At 40.6% G+C, this 22,277-nt stretch overlaps 3 protein-coding genes across 4 annotated transcripts; 2 read left to right on the top strand and 1 right to left on the bottom strand.

Moving 5' to 3' along the window:
- The first annotated feature begins 392 nt into the window (after window positions 1-392).
- pbk (PDZ binding kinase) lies at window positions 393-4,644 on the top strand. Of its 2 annotated transcripts, none has more exons than XM_054762118.1 (7): window positions 393-873; window positions 1,907-2,050; window positions 2,116-2,255; window positions 3,166-3,335; window positions 3,395-3,524; window positions 3,595-3,783; window positions 4,057-4,644. In XM_054762118.1, exons 2-7 carry the CDS (start codon window positions 1,908-1,910, stop codon window positions 4,281-4,283), a joined length of 999 nt encoding a protein of 332 aa, XP_054618093.1. In that variant the 5' UTR covers window positions 393-873; window position 1,907; the 3' UTR covers window positions 4,284-4,644. The 2 variants fall into 2 exon arrangements, with proteins under 2 accessions (XP_054618093.1, XP_054618092.1); XM_054762117.1 differs by lacking the exon at window positions 393-873 and adding an exon at window positions 971-1,132.
- esco2 (establishment of sister chromatid cohesion N-acetyltransferase 2) lies at window positions 4,491-15,545 on the bottom strand. Its single transcript, XM_054762114.1, has 15 exons — window positions 15,407-15,545; window positions 14,307-14,374; window positions 14,087-14,217; window positions 13,728-14,019; window positions 13,389-13,650; window positions 13,220-13,323; window positions 11,555-11,660; window positions 10,919-10,991; window positions 10,655-10,697; window positions 10,438-10,570; window positions 9,160-9,291; window positions 9,005-9,094; window positions 8,046-8,189; window positions 6,163-6,347; window positions 4,491-6,081 (listed from the first exon to the last, which is right to left on the bottom strand). Exons 2-15 carry the CDS (start codon window positions 14,357-14,359, stop codon window positions 5,949-5,951), a joined length of 1,881 nt encoding a protein of 626 aa, XP_054618089.1. The 5' UTR covers window positions 14,360-14,374; window positions 15,407-15,545; the 3' UTR covers window positions 4,491-5,948.
- A 218-nt stretch (window positions 15,546-15,763) lies between these two features.
- Window positions 15,764-20,901, top strand: ccdc25 (coiled-coil domain containing 25). Its single transcript, XM_054761662.1, has 9 exons — window positions 15,764-15,951; window positions 16,032-16,079; window positions 16,166-16,205; window positions 16,312-16,363; window positions 16,486-16,561; window positions 18,792-18,895; window positions 18,973-19,175; window positions 20,227-20,272; window positions 20,337-20,901. Exons 1-9 carry the CDS (start codon window positions 15,921-15,923, stop codon window positions 20,364-20,366), a joined length of 630 nt encoding a protein of 209 aa, XP_054617637.1. The 5' UTR covers window positions 15,764-15,920; the 3' UTR covers window positions 20,367-20,901.
- Window positions 20,902-22,277: the final 1,376 nt, after the last annotated feature.

Below are 22,277 nucleotides of genomic sequence, written 5' to 3'. Positions count from 1 at the left end.
ATATGGCGGCGACGTTGACGTACGGCTCAGTGCTCGGGGCGGTGTCTATCTATGTTTACTACTGAACTCTATACTACTGGAAGGAGCGTCCCTGCTGACCTTATGAAGCCATTGGTCGGCCATCTTGCTTCACCCAAAAAAGCACACACGCATACACTTACATGTATCTTCATTCACTACATTTATGTTTCGTTATTAAAATTAACACGGGGCCATTCCAGTTATAGAGTTCAGTGCTGTTTACGGTGGACGTCTCCCGAGAAACTCGCACATGCGCAACAAATCCACCTACCCGACATATTAAATCCGTAAACCCACGTCAGTTTGACGATACACTTGTCGGCCCCCTCATGCGTCTAATGAGACTAGGTTCGCGAGTTCCCACGTTCGAGTGCTCTGCTCGGCGTTTGCGAGCGAGCAGCTTGGACAGAACCAGGAAGTGGAAAGGAGAGTTGATTTCAGACAAGGAGCAGATGTGTTGCTTTTTCCACGGGGTTCATACATTTACACAAAAGCAACAGTTGCGCAATTAATGCTATGTTACCTTGTTTCCTTTTTAATTTAGCTAGCACCAGTAGGGTAAGTGAACGAGTTAACTGAGACGAATACCCACGAGTTGCGGTTCAGTAAAAAAAAAACAACTACAGTACTCGACTATCACTAATACAGAGTTGTATTACAACAAAAGACACTAGAATGGAATGGGTGTGCCAAGTGTTCTTGTACTTCCGTTGTATGCCCAGTGCTGGTTTGGCCGCCACGATGGCGATCAGAATCCAGAAACATTGCATCCTTGGCACACTGCTCAGTCATTAATAGACGATCCAAACGACTAGATTTGTCATTTTTCAAGTTCCCTAAAAACAAAACCAGGTATGTGTCATAAAAAAATTGTAGTTTTATAAAACTGGTTGTTGTATATAAACAGGAGCGTGGAAAAGACTCACAAAGTGTATATTGGCAGACCTTCTGCTCCATGGCGTACTGCACTCTATTCCATTCGTTTGCGTTCGACGGTGTGTGTCCCTAAGAGGCGCCCGTAGACTGCTTCGTCTCGTCGACAATATTTTTGAACATTCGGCGCGATTCGTGATAAGTTTACGTCGAAGCTAAGAGTTGGTGTTAAAAACAGGTAACGTAGTAGTTAGTAACGCGAAAACCATTTATTTGTTTAAACACTACACCGTGAAATGACTTCTCGTCGCTGAGCAGACCAGTAACTCGTCATTGTAACTCTTCCAGGGAAAAGTTAGCTTGCTAGTTAGCACTAGCTGTTGTGACGCTATGACATGCTTACTGTTGTATTGGTCATTTTGGTGTGTTTATGGCATATTTGACAGCACTCTATCACTCTTAATACTTACTTTGGAGACATATACGGAGTCAGTATTTGTCACAATTAATTGAAGCCTCGTTGCTTAGCTAGATTGTCACTAGAGATGCTTGACATCGGCTTTCTTACCAATACGGTATACCAATATTGTCCAGCTCTTCATTGCCGTTACCGATATTGGCAGCATATGTTCCCTCAAACTAATGTTAAGTCACATCTTGTGTAATGAATGAACACATGATTCTTCTTTTACTGTGATACCACTGAATGCATGTCACAAATAAACACTGTTTGTACAAAGTGTGACCAATACTACGATATGAAATACAACTTAGAAAAAGTGTTTTTTTTTATTTGTCTCAACAAAATACTCATTAAAAAAAAATCTTAACCAATAGTCAACTATTCTAACGTGTTCTACTATCAACAGCAACGATACAATTCGTAAAGCTGAACATTTCTATGTGCCACAAACATCCATTTTTCATGCCAATATTGGCTGATAATGTGTTGATATGTTTGGTGCCACTGGGGTGCCAGATGACGTTTAACCGTGTGGTTTCTTTTTGACAGAATGGAGGGATTCAAGACCCCCCAGATGTCCAGAATGAGGAGCTTTGGAAGTGGAGGAGGAGGAACTCCCATCAACATCCCAGCCTCTCCTTTCATGAAGAAGCTGGGCTGTGGGACAGGAGTCAGCGTCTACCTCATGGACAGGTGAGAAGACAGCCTTGGAGCTTCAAGAATAACAAGTGATCATTTCCACACACGTTGAATTCTAGAGCGGGGAAACTGAATGCGTCTCCCTGGGCTATCAAGAAGATCAACAGCAAATGCGCCAGCAAACAGGTGCAACTTTACCAGAAGCGTCTGAACGAGGAGGCTGAGGTCCTGAAAGGAATCAACCATCCCAACGTTGTTGGTGAGACCAGGGCTGTGTTCCACGTTGTGCACATCCACACCTCACACTTTGAATGCTGAACAAGTGCTTTCACTAGGCCTGTCACCATAACAAATTTTGCTGGAGGATAATTGTCCTTCAAATTATTGCAGATAAGCGATATTATTGTCAACTTTACTTTGAGGCCATTTTTTATGGCGGTTATGTTTTTGCCAGCGTTTATCTGTCTGTTTGCTGGTGTTCAAATTAACTAGAAAAGTTCTGAATGGATTTGAATGAAATTTTGAGGAATTCTGAGATATGGAAGGACTTATTACATTTTTGGGGTGATCCAGATCACCGTCTGGATCCGGGACCTTTTTAAAGGATTTTTTAACATTGTGAGGTAGGACATTTTTCGGCATTTGTGGGTACACGTGTAATACAGTACACCACGCAGTTGCAGGAAAAACACGTTGTCAGCTCTGCTTTTTTCCGTTTTAAATGATCATTTATACCGGTATAAGTCATTTTCTTATCATTGGTACATAAAAATGATCACCCAACCCTAATCAACACAACCCAAATTGTGAGTGTGCAGCCATGGAACCTAACCACCCTCAATCGTCACCATCTTGGCTACGTATGGGAAGAGGAGGGACTAACTCAGGTGGTTGCAATTCACAGTTAAAAGGGAGAGAAAAGGAAGACGCGGATAAATAATACTATCATTGTCTCTTGGAAGAATGCAACAATAGTAACGGGTTTGAGACAGCACTACACTGTCAAAATCTGCAGCCTCAAGAAGCAAGTACGCAGTGTACGGTACATAGTACACAGTGAAAGTGTGGAAGTGCACACAATGTAGACGGCCGCTCTCGTACACAACTACTCAAAGCTTGTGCTATGCATGGCTTTAAAGAAGAAACAAATCATTGTGGCGATCATCCAGGGTTCCGTGCTTTAGTCACGGCCAAGGACGGATCCAAGTGTCTGGCCATGGAGTTCGGAGGAGAGAAGTCCCTCAATGACCTCATCGAGAAGAGGAAGGAAGAAGGCCTGCTGGCGTTTCCCGCCGCCCGCATTGAGAAAGTGGCGCTTCATGTCGCCCGGGGTCTGCAGGTAGGGCATCCGGAACTCCCCTCAGCGGCTGCTTTATTTATTAACGATACCGTCTGCAGTATCTTCACAACGAGAGGAGGCTGCTGCACGGAGACATGAAGTCTGGCAATGTGGTCATCAAGGGCGACTTTGATGCGGTCAAGATCTGCGACGTGGGCGTGTCCCTTCAACTGGACGAGAACATGAGAGGTAAGAAGAGGGCCTGCACTTGTTTGTGTGCGACAAAGAGGCGCTTGTGGTTGACGGCTGGCGGCGTCAGTGTCTGATCCAGAGGCGGAGTACGTCGGCACAGAACCCTGGAACCCAAAGGAGGCCTTGGAGGAGGGCGGCGACATCACAGACAAGGCTGACATCTTCTCCTACGGCCTGACCCTGTGGGAGATGATGACCCTGGCCATGCCTCATCTGGACAACCCGGGGGTTGATGATGAGGAGGAGGAGGGTGAAGGTGAGATTCTTTAGAACTCTTGAGTTACTGGACACGCCGGATCAAGTGTTGCCAAAGTATTTTTTTATTATGAAAAAATGATAAAAGTTGATCAGTGTGACGTTGTAGGAAACTGCCTATACAATATCAACAAACTAGAGACATAGACTAATTATTATTACCATGTTGTGTTATTACTCTGCTGTGGAAAGTTCATTCAAACAACAAAGGTAGCGGTATCGTATCCCTTTTGTCGTACTTTTATGCTCCACACTCAAAAATCTTCCTTTTCAGAGGACTCGATGGAGGAGAGCTTTGACGAGGATGCCTACTACGCCAGGCTGGGGACGAGGCCCGCCCTGGACGCCGAGGCTCTGGGCGACTGTTACAGGAGGATGGTAGAGCTCTTCTACGTGTGCACAGAGGAGGACCCCAAGAAGAGACCCTCAGCCGCCCAAATCGTGAAGGCGCTGGAGAGCAACGCCCCGCTAGAAAAAACGGCAGCAGCCACTGAGGTTTGATTGTCCAAAACCAAATTACTCATGTACGTGGATGTCAGTCTGCTCTTTTTTTGTTTTCCTATCTTTCCTGTCTTATATATTGTCCTTAGTTTTGCCACAAAGCAACAATGTTATCTCGCTTTTAACAGCTCCTGTATACTGTACATCTCATTTCCTTCCAATGGTGTATGTCGGCATTGTCAAAAAAAAAACAAGTCCAGTGGATTAAAACATGTTTATTAAAACTATTTACAACGTAATTTCAAAACTGTACTTTTTTTCTTTTCCAAATGCAGACCTGCCAACCTGTACACATTTTTCATACACGCCCCCTCGTGCATAGCATGCACCTTCAAATAAAATCTAACCTATTACATCATTTCCTGCGTGTACAGTCATCCCTCGTTTATGGCGGTTCATTGTTTCCGGACCCAACGGCATCAAGTGAATTTCTGTGAAATAGTATTCAATAAATACAGTATATAAATGGAATATATTTGTCGGAGAGCATAGGAAACCCGTTTATGACTTTCTAAATACAATTTTTGCCATTAGAGCCCTGCAGACATGAAATGACACTCTTCACATGACATTCCTATTCTTTGTTTACCGCACATTGCTAATGTGCAGGCAGTGGGATCACTGCTTACATAGCATACTAGCAAGCTAACTAGCTTAGTTTATTCCAAACTTAAGGGTTTTAAACAGAGTGGGGGGAAAAAGGACAAAGAACCAAAAAACTTACCAAGTCCACATGGAATGGGAGACCTCACTCATGTTGGACATGACATGGCTGACTCCATGCAGTGAAGGCAATGGAATGTAATGTCATGTCATAATGTAACGTTACTGACGCCTAGGGACTATACTTGTACTACATATAACCCAGCTTGTCTAATAATAGGCCATAGTCAACCACAAAACTGATCATTCAATTATATATTAATGAATTTTTGAAAAAACGGCATAGTGATGGAGCGATGTTGGAGCTGCAATGCAGCGAGGGATGCCAGTAAATGACTTCTTCAGTCATTTGCAGCCCATGACATTGTACAAATCTGAACTGTAACAAAACGTCGTCTTATATAACCAGGCGTGCGTGTGTTAGGCTTTTTGTAATAAAAAAAAATATATATACCAGTATATGAAAGTGGGGTTGGAGTAGTCAAATCTTTTTTTGTACGCCCAAGTTTTTATAGGATTGCGTTTTTCCCCCTTAATTTCCATTCCTTTATTTGGGAATATGTTGCATTGTTTTCTGCATGTAAAAGTATAACTATTCTGTATACAATGTATTTTTTGGGGGTGTCTGGAACATGAATTGGACTGACATTTCCTATGGAAATAACGACCTGGGTTTTCATTGGGCCTTTGGAACACATTAATGACAGCTGTACTGTACTCCTAAAATGTCCTTTAAGATTGGCAGGCTTGCATATGCATACTTTTTTTCATCAAAAAAATGCTAGGAACACTTAAACGCTGATGAATCAAAACATGAAAGTTTCCAAAACCCCCCTCAAACTTCATATTGATAATAAAATCTTAAAACTACAGCAAATATACAAAACAGAAATACTGGCTGTTGACATTTTACAACTGTAGGCCAACCTAATCTCCTGGAGTCATTCCAGGTGGGTACAACAATTCCACAGGTCAGCTAACACGGTTGTCCGACGGATCGCTTCACGCGATGAAGTTGTAGACGAGGAAGGCCGCCGTTCCGCAGTATGCCGTTGCAAATTGTTTGCCGTCGGGCGTCGGATCAGAGAAGGCGATTTCCTCTTTTGTAAGGTGGCCGCCGTACATGAAGGTGCTCCTTCAAAACAAAAAGGGGGAATCAATGGCAGTAGAAGTATTTTAGATGCGGCTTACGTCCCCCCCAAAACTGGCCTCATACCTGACTGTGTCCAGCATGCGGCGGGCGATGCCGTGTCTCCTCGCCAGGCTGAATACCCAGACGCGACTGACCCCGCACAGCGCCGTTTCTGGGACGGTGGAGCAGCACCACGCCCGGTGCCGGTCCATGAAGTCGTCCTTGGTCATGTCTTTGAACTGCTCTGGCTGCTCCAGAACTCGGAAGGCCTACGGGAGACAGCAGGTGACGAGTATGAAGTCTGTTTGAAGAAGTGAAATATGAAGAAGAAGAAAAAAAAAAGTGGCTTCAGCATGTGTGGACGGGTAAAACGGAGCTTTGAGTTTGTGTCATAAATGTGCGACATGATCTTCTCTTTTTAAGTCTTAACAACGGAATGTGATTGGTTGGTTTACTGTCGTGTACGAGTAGAAAACGTACATGCGGGTCCCAGTCGTAATGCCTAGAAAAGGACGATTTCTAAGAGTCTTCCACAGAATCCAGAAGAGTTGGCAGCTCTGGTGTTCCCCATTTTGCCGCTTCCTCTAAGTGTCTGTGGCTTTCCACATGATCTTCTTCCAAAGCAGGGGTGCAAGTTACAAGTCGACATGATCTATCGTTTACTATAAAACATATACATTCCCTCATTTAACGTGGGGATAGGTTCCCAAAATAACCCGCAATACATGAAATCCGACAACTATATATTCTTTTTACAATTATGTAGGATTTAAGGCTGCAAAACCCCTCACCACACACTTTTCTCGGACAGGCATTAACATTCTCACATTTCTCTCGTCTAAACACTCTCAAAGTTAAAATTTCGTTTGAATTTTAATGGTCAACCTACTAGGTTGGACACAAGAAACTGACTCATGCGTACACGCTGCATGCTTCACTCGCCTCATCCTGGCGCCGTTCAACAGTGGCGTTTTTGTTTCCTTGTTAAAACATATTGGCGGTTAGCTACTTCTGTTTCTTCTATGTTTACTGTATTGGCGGTTAGCAAGCAGTTCACACGGTTGGCTAGTTTGGTAGCCATGACCACAACAGGAGGGCACGGAAGGAGATTGATTGATTGATTGATTGACAGGATGCAGAAGACAATGGTGCAGACAGAAAAGACAACAGAGAGAGACACGCCGCTTCCTGCTAAAGCGCATAACAACAACACAACTTCCCACAATACAATTCTTTTAAAAGGGCCAGGCTCAGCTTGTAACAGCATTCATACACTTAAAAAATCTGCTAAACAGCAAGTCCAAATGTGAACCGCGAGGGAATACTGTATATAAAATAGGGGTGCACGATAAAATTACTGGTCCGATATGAGGGAATTACAACATCATACTGATAAATCCTATAACATTAAAAACATTGAGCACACAAAAAAACACCAGATCGCTACCACGGCTGGGGCTTGTGTCGCCCCGTTTGAAAAGCGCAAAAGGTTTGCCAGAGACCCCGTGGCGTTGCACCGGCTGCACCGGACGCGAAGCAAAGCCATCGAACAACAGACTTTTTTTTTTTTCCCCCCTACGTAACTAGCCGCTACAAATGAACAGATAACGTTTGTTATTGATATAGACATCTGACCGCTGAGTCAGTTCATCCCTAATCAAAATGATAAAGATGAAGGTTGTTCCATCTCTGTGTGTGTTGAAGGGTGTGTTCACCACTTCATCTTTGCTGCTGGAGACCACCAGCAAGTCAGGAGGGGAGCTTAATGTCAGCTGACTGATGTCATGTGACATCAAATAAAGTGACGTTTATGCAATCGACTCAAACTACGTATCTTCGCAATCGACTGGTAGCTTGCAATTGACATGATGGGCACCCCTGTGCAACCCTAAAGTGTGCCCACAAAGTTGGAAGCATACAATTGTCCAAAATGTCATGCTGAGATTGAGTTGAACCTCATTGATTACCTGTCTAATGGGTTCAGCGACGAGGCAGCCCACCACCATGCGCTCAGTGTTGATGAACAAGTAGGTCTTGGCCTGTGAGGGTCTGCTCAGGGTCACCTGCTGGAAACCCAGCTCGTTGTCCGCAACCCGCCGCACATCCTCAGCCTGCCACGCCAACACAAACACAATGACTCATTTGTCCAATAAGCCATCAATCGTGACCGCTGTTAAATCATTCAATACCAAAGATGCATTTACAGGTATATGTTTTTATAAACCTCAACGCCTGATTCCAAAGACGTATTTATACGTCTTATGGGTTTTTTTTGCCCGAGAGACAAAAAGAGGTGATGACGCAATTGCACACTAATGGATGTCACTTTTAGAGGCGTTTGAGGCCATGAAAAGTGCATTTGATAAGAGCTCAGCATGTCAGTTTTCATGGGAAAAAGCATGGAGAAGTGTAGCGTGCAGAAGGTTACGCACTGTAGGGAAATGTTAATGCATGCACATGCACACGCACACATAGTTCAGTTCCAAATGTGAACATTCTAAATGGTTTATGGTATATTTGTTAATTGTTATTTTGATGTAAAACAACCTTTTTCTCTGTTGGTGTAGTTGTTTAGATATTTGAGCTGTCAAAGTGAAAGTTATGCTTGAAATGTATCTTCACAAAAAGCTGATTTTCCTCTCTCTTTCAGTCAGGAGCTGATATTTTCCTGAAACTTACCTATGTTCTACTGCTGATTACAAAACAACGGAAAAAGGTAGAAAACAAACTTTTTTTTTCCATGATGAAGAACAGGAGTCTACTCTTTCTTTTGGTAGGTTCCATGTTTATATACAGTGTGCTGTAGCCATAGAACACAATATTCTGTATGCCTCGAAAGAGCAGTCAAAATCGTTTCAAATGGTCAGTACTGAAGGGGTTGTCTTTTGAAAAATGGCTGGGACTGAATGAGTTAACAAGAATGCACCTTTTTGATGGCATATTTGGGATCATCTGGCATGACCATGAGAATCTTTCCATCCCAGAACTCAGCCACCACCCTCTCCTTCTTCCAGCCCTGCAAGACAGCACCTTGTTACTCATCCTATATGTTCTACTACACTTGGATGTCGAGGGCCTTACCACAAACTTGATGGAGTCCAGGAGGCACTGGTGGAACTGGTCGTGTTGGAAGTTGTCCTCTGGGTTGTCCGCACTGTACACCATTCCACATGAGCTACAGGTGGTGGCGCCAAACTGCTTCTGACCTGCGTCCTGATGGCCGGAAATGCACCAAAAACAAGTACGTGTGATTACTCGACACTAGACATGCCTGATAAGATCACTTGACCGATATTGGCATAAAAATAAGATGGGTTCATATGGGTATTGGTTTTTCTGCAGATAATGATACCGGCGCATGAGCAATGGTGTCGTGCTCCACACAACAACAAGCTTGCAAGCTCAGCTTTGTAAACATAGAATTTGCAATGACTGAGTAGGCGTCTTTGTATTAATCCCGTTTCATACTTTGTTCTTCTATGGATGTTTCTGCCATATAGAAATGTGCAGCTTTCTGAACGGTATCGTCGCCAGCATTATTTAATTGGATTCTTATTTGTGAAATTACTAAGACAGAACAGTCTTACTTGTTGCTAGTAGGAAATTGTTATTTTAGTTGACTATTGCTATCTCGGGACTATGCGTGTGGGAAAGCCGTGACTGGGTGGGAGCAGGAGCTTGGCTTCACCATTACATCTAGGAGGTCAAGAAGCCCTGCTGTAGTCCTTGCAGACCTGGACTACATCAGATGCCTGATGTCTGACCGTGTGACCGTTTGGCGTGCCCCTGAACCATCCACCACTCAGGACGGCAGGGCGTAATGCTCTAATGCTGGTCAAAGACTTGAAGTAACTGGCTTCCTGGATCTACGGAGTTCTACGGAGCAGGGTCTTAGGATAAGGAAGCCACTGGACTGGAGAGCCCTAAATGGCATGAATGACATTTGGAAATCCAATCTTTCCCGACACTTTAAAATAGCTTCTTCCAATCAACCAGGGTCTGTCCGTCCTCTACGGCTGTAAATCATGGACCCTGAAGTCCTCCTTGCAGAGGTCTGTGGACGGGTGCTAGGCTAGAACGCTTCAGGTGGTACTAAACCACCGACGTAGAGGACATCCCATGCCCACGTACGTGGACGTGCTGAGGAGGGAGAGCTCTGTGGAACTATGCTCCATGTATAGAAGATCAGCATGACTGGATTTTCCGAGGGTGACCTACACGACATTAGTTTGAGGGAAGAGCTGCTGCCAATATCAGTATCGGTAATGAAGCACTGGGCAATATCAGCAAGCAAGGCAATATCAAGCATCAGTAGTCAACATTGTAAGCAAGGTGAAATAGCGAAGGAGGTCAACGTACGATGACTAGCTGGTCATCATCCTGCTTGTCCTTCCTCCTGCGAGCGGGTCGCTCCTTTGCCGCGGATGCCTGCAGTGCTGCTTCCAGGCCAACGGGGGTGCTGCAGGACAGCGGCGGTCGCTTGTTCTTTGACCTTCGTCGTCACACGGGAGAAAGTTTGTCGGTTAGCACAAAGAACCGAGATGTGGCATTCCCATGAAAAGTTAATGTGACTCACCTCTTGGAAGCAGAGCCGAAGATTGGATACACAGCGGCCGATTCTGGGTGAACACATTATTATTATTTATGACAGTATGTCAAATGTTTTAGGACACCTCAGGTGAAAAGAGAGGAAGACGTGGCGGTTTTGCTGCTATAGCAGCTTCTACTCGCCGGGGAAAATTTTAAAGTGTGTCTGTGGCACCACGAAAGGTACATTGTGCAATCTGTGATTAGTGGCGTCCCATTACTTTTGTCCTGGTAGTGTATTTGTCAGGCCTACCTTTGGGCGGTGTGGAGGGGGCACTGCCAGGACTTTCATCACTGAGATCAAAAACAGGCTTGGATGTGTCACCCTGGACAAGGCAGGTTGGACAATATGACGTACGTTTACAATTACATGAACTTGAAGGGATAGTTCGGATTTTTTGACATGAAGTTAGTTGTATAACATCCCCATCAACATTGTAGTCCAATAACAGTGACTTATTCCCCACTTGGTCCATTTCTGGTCAGATTTCAGTCATGAACTGAGTTGCTGGGGACAGTTAAGTAGACTTTGGCTTCTCAAAACAATATGCGTTCAAAAGATGAATACATTTGCGTCACAAAAATGCCTTCTCAGAAAAAACAACAAAAAAAAAGACCTCACAAAACGCTCTGTGTTATATTTGTCTCCCGCCATATTTCTGCGCACTGTCGCCTGTGCGTTTTATTGTGTATGTGACGAAGACGCCCGCATCAGCGACGGAGCACCGCAGCCATCTTGTTCACGTGTTCCACAGCAGTGTCTTCATCACATTCGTGTGAACGCACATTCGCTGTTATTGGAGCACAGCGCTGATGAGGACGTCATACAACTTCATGTCAAAAAATCCAAACTATCCCTTTAAATACCCTGAATGGACTTGTAACCTACCTGAGCGCTGAAAGACACAGATGTCCGACTTGGCGGTGTTGGAGTCCTCATTAGTACGATTTTCAGCTCCTTTGTGATCCCATTCTCCACCAGAACTTTAGGAGAACTAAGGATGGGGAGAGGAGGATTGATTACCATAGTGGGAGCTGTTCAGGCTTGTTTTACATCAGGGGTCTCAAATGGTCTCAATCTGGGACCCACATTTTCCAGTGGTCATTAAGTTGCAGCCCACTTTTATTTAAGACTCTTTTAAAGGTGACCTATTATGCTTTTCTTCTTTTCTGACCTATAAATGTTACAATGTTGTATTCTCGTGTTAAACCATGCCAACGTGTCAGATAATGAGGTTTGCGCATTTGGAAGTGAGCCCTGAAAGCAGTTTTGGACGGTTCTGCATGCTGTGTTTTACAGAGTTTTTGCAACCCGGACTTCCTTATATGGGCATGCCCAGCACCCCCGCTCTGCTTTGCAGTGTTAGCAATGGCTTCCAGGAAATGTTTGTTCGGGTGTGCCTAAAGAGGCAAGCATCAGGCAGAAGTTGTTGGAGTTGCTCACTCCCGACCAGAGCAAGAGAAAAATATGCTCATCTGTTAACGGCACTTCACACGGGACTGTTTTGTGAACATGGGCCAATACGAAGCCGGACTGTCCGCTAAACTTTTGCTGAAGTCCGACGCATTTCCAACCTTATTTGGCTGTGTTGAAGAGTCAGAAGAGCAAGCTGTAAGTAACAATTTCAGTGTCCTAACTGGGTTTATTTTGTGCAAGTAAGCGGACAAAAGGGGTTCAGCAGCTGTCCGGAAGTCCTCGGGAGCGCTTGGGAGTGTGACCAATCACAGCGGATTGGGCTCGGCGGGAGGCGTACCTGGAGGAAACACTGCAGGAAGAGGTGCAGAGTCTGGAAGATGTAGAAAGCTTTCTGTGCGGGTTAGTGTGCAGCTGCTCCAAGAGTTCAGAACTCAATACAAAAGGCCCGAAAATTAGTATAATAAGTCCCCTTTAAATTTGTTTTTATTTGTATTATTATATATATTTTTTTTACATTTTTATTAAGTCATTTAAAATTTTATTTTTTTTACACTTTTATTTAAGTCTTTTTTTATTTACATCATTTTAAGTTATTTTCATTTCTTTACACTTAAAGTCATTTTAATTTTTTAAACACTTATTTAAGTCATATTTATTTTTACGCTTTCATTTAAGTCATTTTTAGTTTGCCTTTATTTTATACATATATTTATATTTTTACATTTTTATTAAGTCAGCTTGTTTATTTTGTACACTTTTTTTTAACATTTATTAATGTAATTTTTTAATCATTTTGTACACATTTGTCAGTTTTATTTCTTTTATTAGTTACACTGATTTAAGTCATTTTTATTTTTATTGTTCTTTCAACACTTTTATTTAAGTCATTTTATTTTGTCTTTTTTTTTTTAGATGTATTTATTTATTCCTTCATTTATTTATTTCGTTCATTGTATTTGTGTAAATGTTCTGTATGCATCTTTATGTAATGTATCTGTTTTTAGGAATGAAGGCATTTTGTCAAGCCAACGAGGAAGAACATGAATAGATCCGTGACCCGCTATGGGTCCTGATCCACCAGTTGAGCACCACTGTTTAAGATGGTGTCACTAATGAGGTGCAGGATGTTTGCAGTACCTCAGTGGGGTCCCAGGCAGGTCGTCCAAGGAGTCAAACCAGTCCGTCGGGTCAAACTTTGTTCTCGGTGGCTCCGCCTCCTCTTTCATGGGCTTGATTGCAGTCTGTGGACAAGAAAACATTGTCACTTCCTGCATTGTGCACCACTAGAGATCCAGGCCACACTCACCTCTGCTGGATGTTCATGTGTCTGCTTGGGCTGCTGAGTCTTTAACTTCTCAGACTTCCCAGATCTGCTTTTCCCCTGGATGGTGGCTGGCTTGGCGGAGGACTTCTTGTACATGGAGGTGGGCTTCTTGGCTGTGCTGAAGAAAGCGGCTCCCACAAAGATCTTAGGTTTGGGCTTGAGGCTGTTGAAGGTGATGGTGATGGCCTTCTTGGGCTCTGCTGGCTTGCTGGCGGCAGCGGATGACGTTTTAGCACTGGCATTACTGAGTGAGGAGCAATATTAGATATAGAAATAAGAAAATGTGACTCCGCAATCAGCGTCATGAAGCAGTGAACAAACCTGCTGCAGTTCAGCTTGGACAACTTGATGGTCTTTGTGGAGGTGGCGTAGCTTTTCAAGCCCATCTTGCCTGCGTGACTCGACCCTGCCGCCATCTTCGTCTGCTTGCCTCCTTTCACTCCCTTTTTGTTGGTTTTCCTTACCGGCTTCTGGGCCTGAGCTGGGGGGGACTGGATAGGAGGAGGAAAAGGCAGAGATTCCTTCACAGCCTTCCGCTCCAGCGGAGTGAGATAGACTGTCTTCTTGGCGCCGTAGAAGGAGCTGGTAACCATCGCAGGTTTGAATGGAGAGCCTGAGGAGCATGGATAGTTATCATGAAAGCAGTCGATGCCTCCTGAAGTTCTTCCTTCCACCAATACCTGCAGCTCTACGAGGGGATTTCTGTGGCGATGGATGGTTTTCCTTGTTCAAACAACCATCTGGCTTCTTCCTAGGAGAGCTCCTCTTCACGGGGGACATCTGCTCCCTTAAGCCCTTCTTGGCCGGGTGACTGACAAAAAAAAAAAAAAAAAAAAAAAAGAAGTTCATCAGCTTCAGCACAAACAGTTTCTGAAGTGTTCTGTGCTACTAATGGCTCACCTGTCCTTGTCCACACAGGACAGCTTTCTCTTCCGTGTGGTCATGGGCATCATTTTCTCAAAGTTTGCCTGCATATGGACAATTATTATATAGAACACCAATATATAACATTACAGAAAACCATCTATTGGATAACTTCAAATGTTACTGCATAAATTAATTGGAAAATGTAATGCAGTGTTTACTGGGAGGTGATAGGAAAAAGTACAACTGGAAGGTGAAAATGAATTATACATGACCAAATTATGACACCAATGTGCACACACCGACCACAATGGGTTTGAAAACCCTATATATTTATATATGATTCCTCTTGCAATGCATATTGGTATTTACGTGACCAGATACGACGCATATGCCTGCGCATGTGCTGCTTGAAGTCATAGTTGGTGAATAAAGACCATCAACATGCTGGCAAACTCTTTTAATAAGCGTCATTAAGGAAAAGAACCCCGTATATAGTACATATATTATGTATGGTTATTGACCATTTCTGTTCATAAACTGAAAAAAAATAATAAATACGCCCTTTTGGATAGCGTCGACACATATGGCACCCCACATTCTAACCACTCCACGCCAGACCAGATCAAAGCCCCAACCCTTTACCAGGAAAAAACGATGGCTCTTTCTCTTCAAAGAGCCGGCTCTCGCAGCCGTTTCGTTCGCGAACGGCCCATCACTGTGTTGTACATAACAGACGGTTGGTTAACACTTCCAAACGTGACACACAACACACGGTAATGAGGTGTCAGCGTCATGTGAAGCCTGTAAAATGCAGTTTCTCAACTTGACTTTGTTTTAAATGACATTGCTACCGTGGTAGCAAAGACAATGGATACAAATGTTGTGGTGAATGGACAATTGGCGCTCAAATATACCACAATCAATCACCGGTACAAAGTAATTTTTGCACCAATAACAACTAAATATTAATCGTATTGAGTCAAAGCAGCCAAAACATTACCGATTTGCCTCGTTTTAAGTGCAAACATAAAACAATTTAACTTACAGCGAAGTCTGACGTAAGCTAAAGTTAGCTTTCTAAATAAAACATCGGTGTCTAAAATGACAAAACAAACATCAATTACATGTCTTACCTAAAAGGTCGGTGCGGTTCTTCAAACAAATATAAACACAAGAAGGCTAAACGTAGTAAAATATGATCAAGCAGTGAATCAGTCACTGGCGCTTCTCCTGCTCGCTTTCCCTCGTTGTTTTGAACAGCGCGCGCTAGACCGAAGCGGAAACGGAAATTGCTGTGCGAACGAGAGTCGACGGAAATTGACGCCATTAAATAGTTCATTTGGAAATATGACATTAAGGACAGTAAAATTAAGTAAAATCAAAATCTAATATACATATTAAACAAATATCTAAAGGCTAAACGTTATACTCTATTTACTTTTATATTGGAGAAAAGTAGCCTAGTACTTCCGGTGTCTTTGCGAGCCTGATAACATTTTCCGGGGTAAAATTATCGCCCCACGCGAGAAGTGACAGCAGAATCAGTGACAAATATAGTTGAACTTGAACCTCTATTAACTAAGGTCTCTACTTACTGAAGATAGACGTTCGTGTTTCGTTACTATTTGGATAATTTTTTTGATCTCGATGAAAATGGTGTTTTACTTCACGAGTTCCGGTAAGTTTGCGAACACCGCTAGCTAGTGCTGTCTTGTTAGCGTCCATGTTAGTACTTAGGAGTTTTGTGTCTTGTTTCAGTGGTGGAACCCCCTTACACTATTTATATGGGCAAAGACAAGTATGAAAGTAAGATAATACGGTCCACACAACACCTAAGTATCTACTTTTGCGCACCCAGTTAAACTTAACTTGCTTATCTGCGCTGCAAACAGATGAAGATCTCATCAAGTATGGCTGGCCTGAAGACATCTGGTGAGTTCTGCTGACACAAAACTGAGCATTGTTGTCTTCATCTTGTTATATGAAGACACATTTTTAAGTGTATTATTTTATATGCACAATTTCTGTTCTGATTCAGGTTCCACGTGGACAAACTGTCGTCAGCTCACGTTTATCTCCGCTTGCCTAAGGTGAACAAACAGTCAGCAGTTTGTCTATTTGTTTAATTAATCAGCATGTATTTTTTTGTAAGTACACAAATTGGTCATCTCAAAATAGTGATGCCATAACTGTTGTATGTGTCTGTTCCAAGGGTCACACCATAAATGATATCCCCCCGGAAGTGTTGATTGACTGCGCACAGCTGGTGAAAAACAACAGCATTCAAGGTACAAATAACATTTTTCCAAATACATATAATAAAAGGGAGAAGATGTTTCCCGTCCTGGACTGCCACATTATACAGTAGATGCGGCACGACCGGTTTGCCCTTGCTCATAAAACACATTATAATGGGACTGTTTGTGAATGTATCTGGTTGTTACAACTCTGTACAGTAGATGGCATGGTATCCTAACTCTCCTTCTGAACACACCTAATACACACCTGCCGCCTTTTCTAGAAAAATGTGCATGGAATTCTGACTAAAAGTCTGCATACGCCAGAAACCCAAAATATGTGTAACCTTCTGCTCGATACACACCTCCATGCTCTCTCACTTCCTCTTTACTGCTTAACATGATCCTTGCCGAGCTCTTATCAAATGCACTTCTGCCACCTTGTGGCTGTTTTTATGGCTTAAATGTTCTCAGAAGTGAAATGCATTAGTGGAGAGCTATATCATCACCTCTTTTTGTCTCGTACAAAAATCGTAAAGGGCCTACGTCTTTGGGATCGGGTGTTCGAGATTATAAAAATGTTTTAAATATGTCTTTGGATTTAAAGAGCCTTGAATGCATTGTTACGATGGCTGCTGTCATTCTGAACCACAGCCGGTGGGAACGAAGAAGCGGATGAAGAAGCAGACTTTCACAGAAATTAAGGTGGAAATACTACCAAATGTAGATTTGGAAGTCACAGCAGTGGCATAACAAATAAAACAAATTGAGTCACACCATGTCGGCTGTCATCCGGGTGAATGGAGCATGGCCTACCGAAGCAAAACTTAAAAAAAGAAAAAGGGGGGGGGGTCCGATATAAAGGCAGGCATTTCCATTTTCAGTGAGCATGTTTCTACATTTTTCTTAATTGATACCACATTTTAGATGAATACAGGCTTTGCAAAATCTGTTTGATTTAAAGGTGGATGCAAAGACTCAAAACAGGGATGAAGTTAGTGATGTGAAAAAATGTTTGCCAGTTTGTCACACTTAAATGTTTCAGATCATCAAACAAATGTAAATATTAGTCAATGACAACACAACTGAACACAAAATGCAGTTTTTAAATGATTATTTTTTATTATTATTAATGGAGAAAAAAAATTCCAAACCTACATGCCCTGTGTGTAAAAGTGATTGCACCCTAAAGCTAATAACTGGTTGGGCCCCCCTTAGCAGCAACAACTGCAATCAAGTGTTTGTGATAACTTTCAATGAGTCTCTTACAGCGCTGGGGAGGAATTTTGGCCCAATCATCTTTGCAGAATTGTTGTAAAAAAAAAACCCTGCATTTTGTGTTCATTTGTGCTGTCATTGACTAATATTTAAATTTGTATGATGATCTGAAACATTTAAATGTGACAAACTTGCCAAAAAATAAATAAAATCAGGAAGGGGCCAAACACTTTTTCACACCACTGTATGTCTGCTCAGATATGCTGAGATGTTTTTTAATCTTTAAAGAAAAAAACTCAGCTTTGCGTTATTGGTGACAAGCATTATTATTATTATTATTATTATTATTATTATTATTATTATTATTATTATGATTATGAATGAAGTATTTCTTCTTATGTTATGCTTTTTTCAAATGTTTCTATTTTGGCTGCATTTATTCAATTTTTTTATATATATATTTCAACATTTTTGTTGTACATTTTTTTCTCTTAGTATTTCATCTTTATTGTCAGATTTTGAGTTTTGTCGTAAAATTAGTTTTTATGATAATAAAGTAAAAATAAACTTTTACCCAACCTAAATTTCCTAAAATTGCAACTTTAATCTGTGTTGTGTTTTGTCATAGTACGACTGTTTTAAAAGAAAAAAAAATATTTTTTAAATTTTTAAACTTTTTAAAATCTTGTTTATTTTTTACATTTATTTATTTTTTATTTTTTTAATTAAAAGACTATTTAAACAATTAGTTTTCTGGGAGTATTATGACTTTATTCACCTATAATATTTTGTCATTCTTGTAAAATGACTGCTCTTTCTCACATTTTTTCTGTTGTTTTTTTTAGTTTTCTTGTTTAGTTGTATTTTTAGAATGTGCCACGGGCCAGTAAAAAAAAAAAAATAGCCGCAGGCATAAAATGGCCCCCGAACCGGACTTTGGACACGCCTGATCTGTTGCAATGACGTGCCGCATGCGTCATTGTCAGTTGTGCTCATTCAAAGTTAGACGATGATGAGGATGAATGTACAGTAAATCCTTTTATTTGTGCTGTGTGGTCATCAGGCTGCAAGATGAACAACATCAGCGTGGTTTACACGCCGTGGGCCAACCTGAAGAAAACGGGAGACATGGATGTCGGACAGATCGGCTTCCATCGACAGAAGGAGGTAAGAAAACTCATAAAACCTCCCGCTCAAATCCTCGAGTCCAACGGGTGCCGTCGTGTGTACGTCTTTTTGCGCAGGTGAAGACGGTGCCAGTGGAGAAAAAGGTCAACGAGATTGTGAACCGACTGGAGAAAACCAAAGACGAGCGCTACCCGGACCTGGCGGCCGAGAAGGAGTCGCGAGACCGAGAGGAGAGGAACGAGAAGAAAGCTCTGCTGCAGGAGCAGAAGAGGCGTGAGAAGGAGGAGCAGAAGAAGAAGAAGGAGATGGAGGATCTCAAGTGAGTCATGATTGCAATGGATTACGTTGGTGGAAATTGTGGAAAAAACATATGTCAGTTTAAGAAATAATATTGTTTTTATTCATATTTTAATTTGAAATGTCGGTGGGAAAATATGATTTCTTTTTATAATTTTATTATTAGTTATTATTCTGTGTCATACGATTTATTCCACAAATAAATAATTCATTGTGTGGGGGGAAAAAACATATTTCATTTAACAAATAAAAAATATAGGGTTTGAAATCATTTTTAATTGACCAAGATTTGAAAAATATTTGAAAAAAATACAGTATTTTTTACAAGGATTGTTGTCATATGATTTGTTCTAAATAAATACACAGCATTTAAATTTATATTTCTAAATATTTGTTAAAAATGTGGGTGTTTTTCACAGTTTAATATTTTATAAATTCATATGACCATACAGTATTTTTGAACAAATATATTAAATGTGAAATAAATTGAGAATTTATACATTATTTGTTACAAAAAATAAATAAAATAAAATACAGTATAAAATAAAATTAAACTCAAAGTGAAATCTCCCCACTAAAAAATATGTAATAAAATCAAATGTAAAATAAGATAAATAATAAAATATTAAATACATTTAAAAAAAATTCTCCCCACAATGCAATATTTATTTGTACAATAAATGGTTATGAAATAAATACACACGCATTTTAATTTATATTTTAAATTATTTGTTAAAAATGTGTTTTTTAATAGTTTAATATAGTTTAATATTTTACCAACTCATGTGACCGTACAGTATTTTTTGAGCGAATATATATATATATATATATATAAAAAATGTGAAATATACATAAAATAAATTGAGAGTTTAAAAAATTAAATATAAAATAACATTTAAATAAAATAAAAAATCTCCCCACAAATAAAAATAAAATATGTAAGAAAATATAAAATAAAAGAAATAAGAAAATGTAAAATAAAGTAAAACCAAATCTCCCCACAATGCAATATCTATTTCTAGAATCAATGGTTCTGAAATGAAAGCGCACGTGCTGTTGTTTCTCTCCATCAGGAACTACACGTCACTGATGAAGAGCGAAAACATGCAGACCAATGAGGTAACGCCAATCACCGTCTTGTGACGTTTGCTGAGTTCATGCTGAAAAATGTTCTCCTGGCCAGGATGGCTACGACTCGGACGACTTCATGTGAGCCGCGCGCTGCCCCGCTCCACCGCCGAGATGCTCGGCTGCCGGCCGCTTCCGCTCGCTAACAACAGCATAGCATTGACATTGAGACAAAATAAAAATGGAGCAGTGAGCAGGTCAGTGAAAGACAGAAGCAGGACTCTATGACCCCTCCCCCCTCATCCTGCCTCCTCTTGATGATGGCTGGATCAGGTGCTGCTTGCAGAGCAAACTCAAAACGGCCGCCGTCTTCGTGGAAGGTCGTTCACAGTCTACGGGACGAGTTGAGGATCATTTTAGGGGGACGTAAGGCCGATTATGTCAATGATGTCAAACAAACATGCTCCACAAGGTGCTTTGCATGTAGAAAAACATTGATGAAATATGCATTCTTTTACTTTTAGGTACTGTTTGACATTACACACATGCTTCTTTTTATGTCTCTCAATTACCAGGGTGATTTGTTTTTCATGGCTGGTTGGAATGGAAGGCCAAAAAGAATCATAACACAATTAGTGTCATCCCGTATAGTTTTTTTTATTAAATGTGTCATAAATACAGTCTGGCCTTTTAGTTTTATTTCCTAAGACTGTAGACGTTCTACCTTTTACTATCACGTCACACCAGGGGTGTCCAAAGTGCGGCATGCGGCTGTTTTTTTTGTGTTTTTTTTAATTAGCCCAAGGCACATTCTAAACATATATTTTAACAATTTTTTTTTAAACTGCAAAAATTGAAAAATTAGCAGTCATTTTAAAAGAATAAAATCAAAATATTAAAAGAAAGAAGTTGGAATCTAACAAGTAAAAGTTGGACTTTTACAAGAATAACGTAATATGAGGAAAAATAACAACCTTTTAGGAGTGTGAAGTTGAAATATTAAAGAAAACACATTTTTTAAACTTGCAATATGAGAAACAACGCAAAATAAAATTTTAATTTCTGGAATATTACATTGGGGAAATAGTTATAATATTAAGGGAATAAAGTCATAATATTATGAAAGAATATAAAAAAAACAGCAGAAATGGGAAAAAAACAGCTGTAATTTTATGAGAATAAAATATTCTAGCGTGGAACTTTTTTTTTAAAGAATACATTTGTAATATAGGAAAATAAATGTTTCATTTTAGTAGCATAGGGTTGAAATATTAAAGAAAAATTTGTTTTTTTAAGTCAAAATATAAGAAACAAAATAAATTTGGAATTTTTGGAAAATTAGGTTGAGGAAAACGATATGATTTGGAAATAACGTCAAAATATGAGTCATAATACGGTATTATGGCAAGAAAATCTTCGAAGAGTATGAAGAAAGTTGACATTTTGAAAAAAAAAAAATCCAGCAAAAATTAGGGAAAAAAAGAGTAAAGTTGCTAATAATATGCTTTTTCACCGATATCACAAAGCTAAGATGCATTTTTTTCTTGAGCTATATACTATATATATATGTGTGTATGTGTATATATATGTATATGTATATATGTATGTATATACTGTATTTGTATATATATATGTGTATACATACTGTATATATATGTGTATACATATATATATGTGTGTGTGTGTATATATATATGTATATGTATATATGTGTGTATGTATGTATGTATATGTTGTAATATAAGAGGCCCTTGCATCCTTTAATTTTTTAGCATGTAGCCCTTGCTGGAAAACGTTTGTAGAATAAATATGATCTTAAATGCAAATTTATGGATAAACTTGATTTTTTCTGGATTTAGAACACCCTGTCTCTGTGTACACCTTTTTAAAATCTCAAGTACCTTCACTTGAGAACCTTGCTGTAGTTTATAGTAATAATATCTACAGTATTTTAGTACCTATAGAATGCAACAAGCACTTGTTGCAATTACTGATAGTGACCACTGAGTGACGCTGTTACTTTGTGTATTTTTCTTGATGTTCATGTTCAACTACT

The sequence above is a fragment of the Dunckerocampus dactyliophorus genome, chromosome 19 (genome assembly GCF_027744805.1).
Source record: "Dunckerocampus dactyliophorus isolate RoL2022-P2 chromosome 19, RoL_Ddac_1.1, whole genome shotgun sequence".
Lineage (NCBI taxonomy): Eukaryota > Metazoa > Chordata > Actinopteri > Syngnathiformes > Syngnathidae > Dunckerocampus > Dunckerocampus dactyliophorus.
The sequence above is the reverse complement of the archived record's forward strand: the minus strand, read 5'-3'. Positions and strand labels throughout refer to the sequence as shown.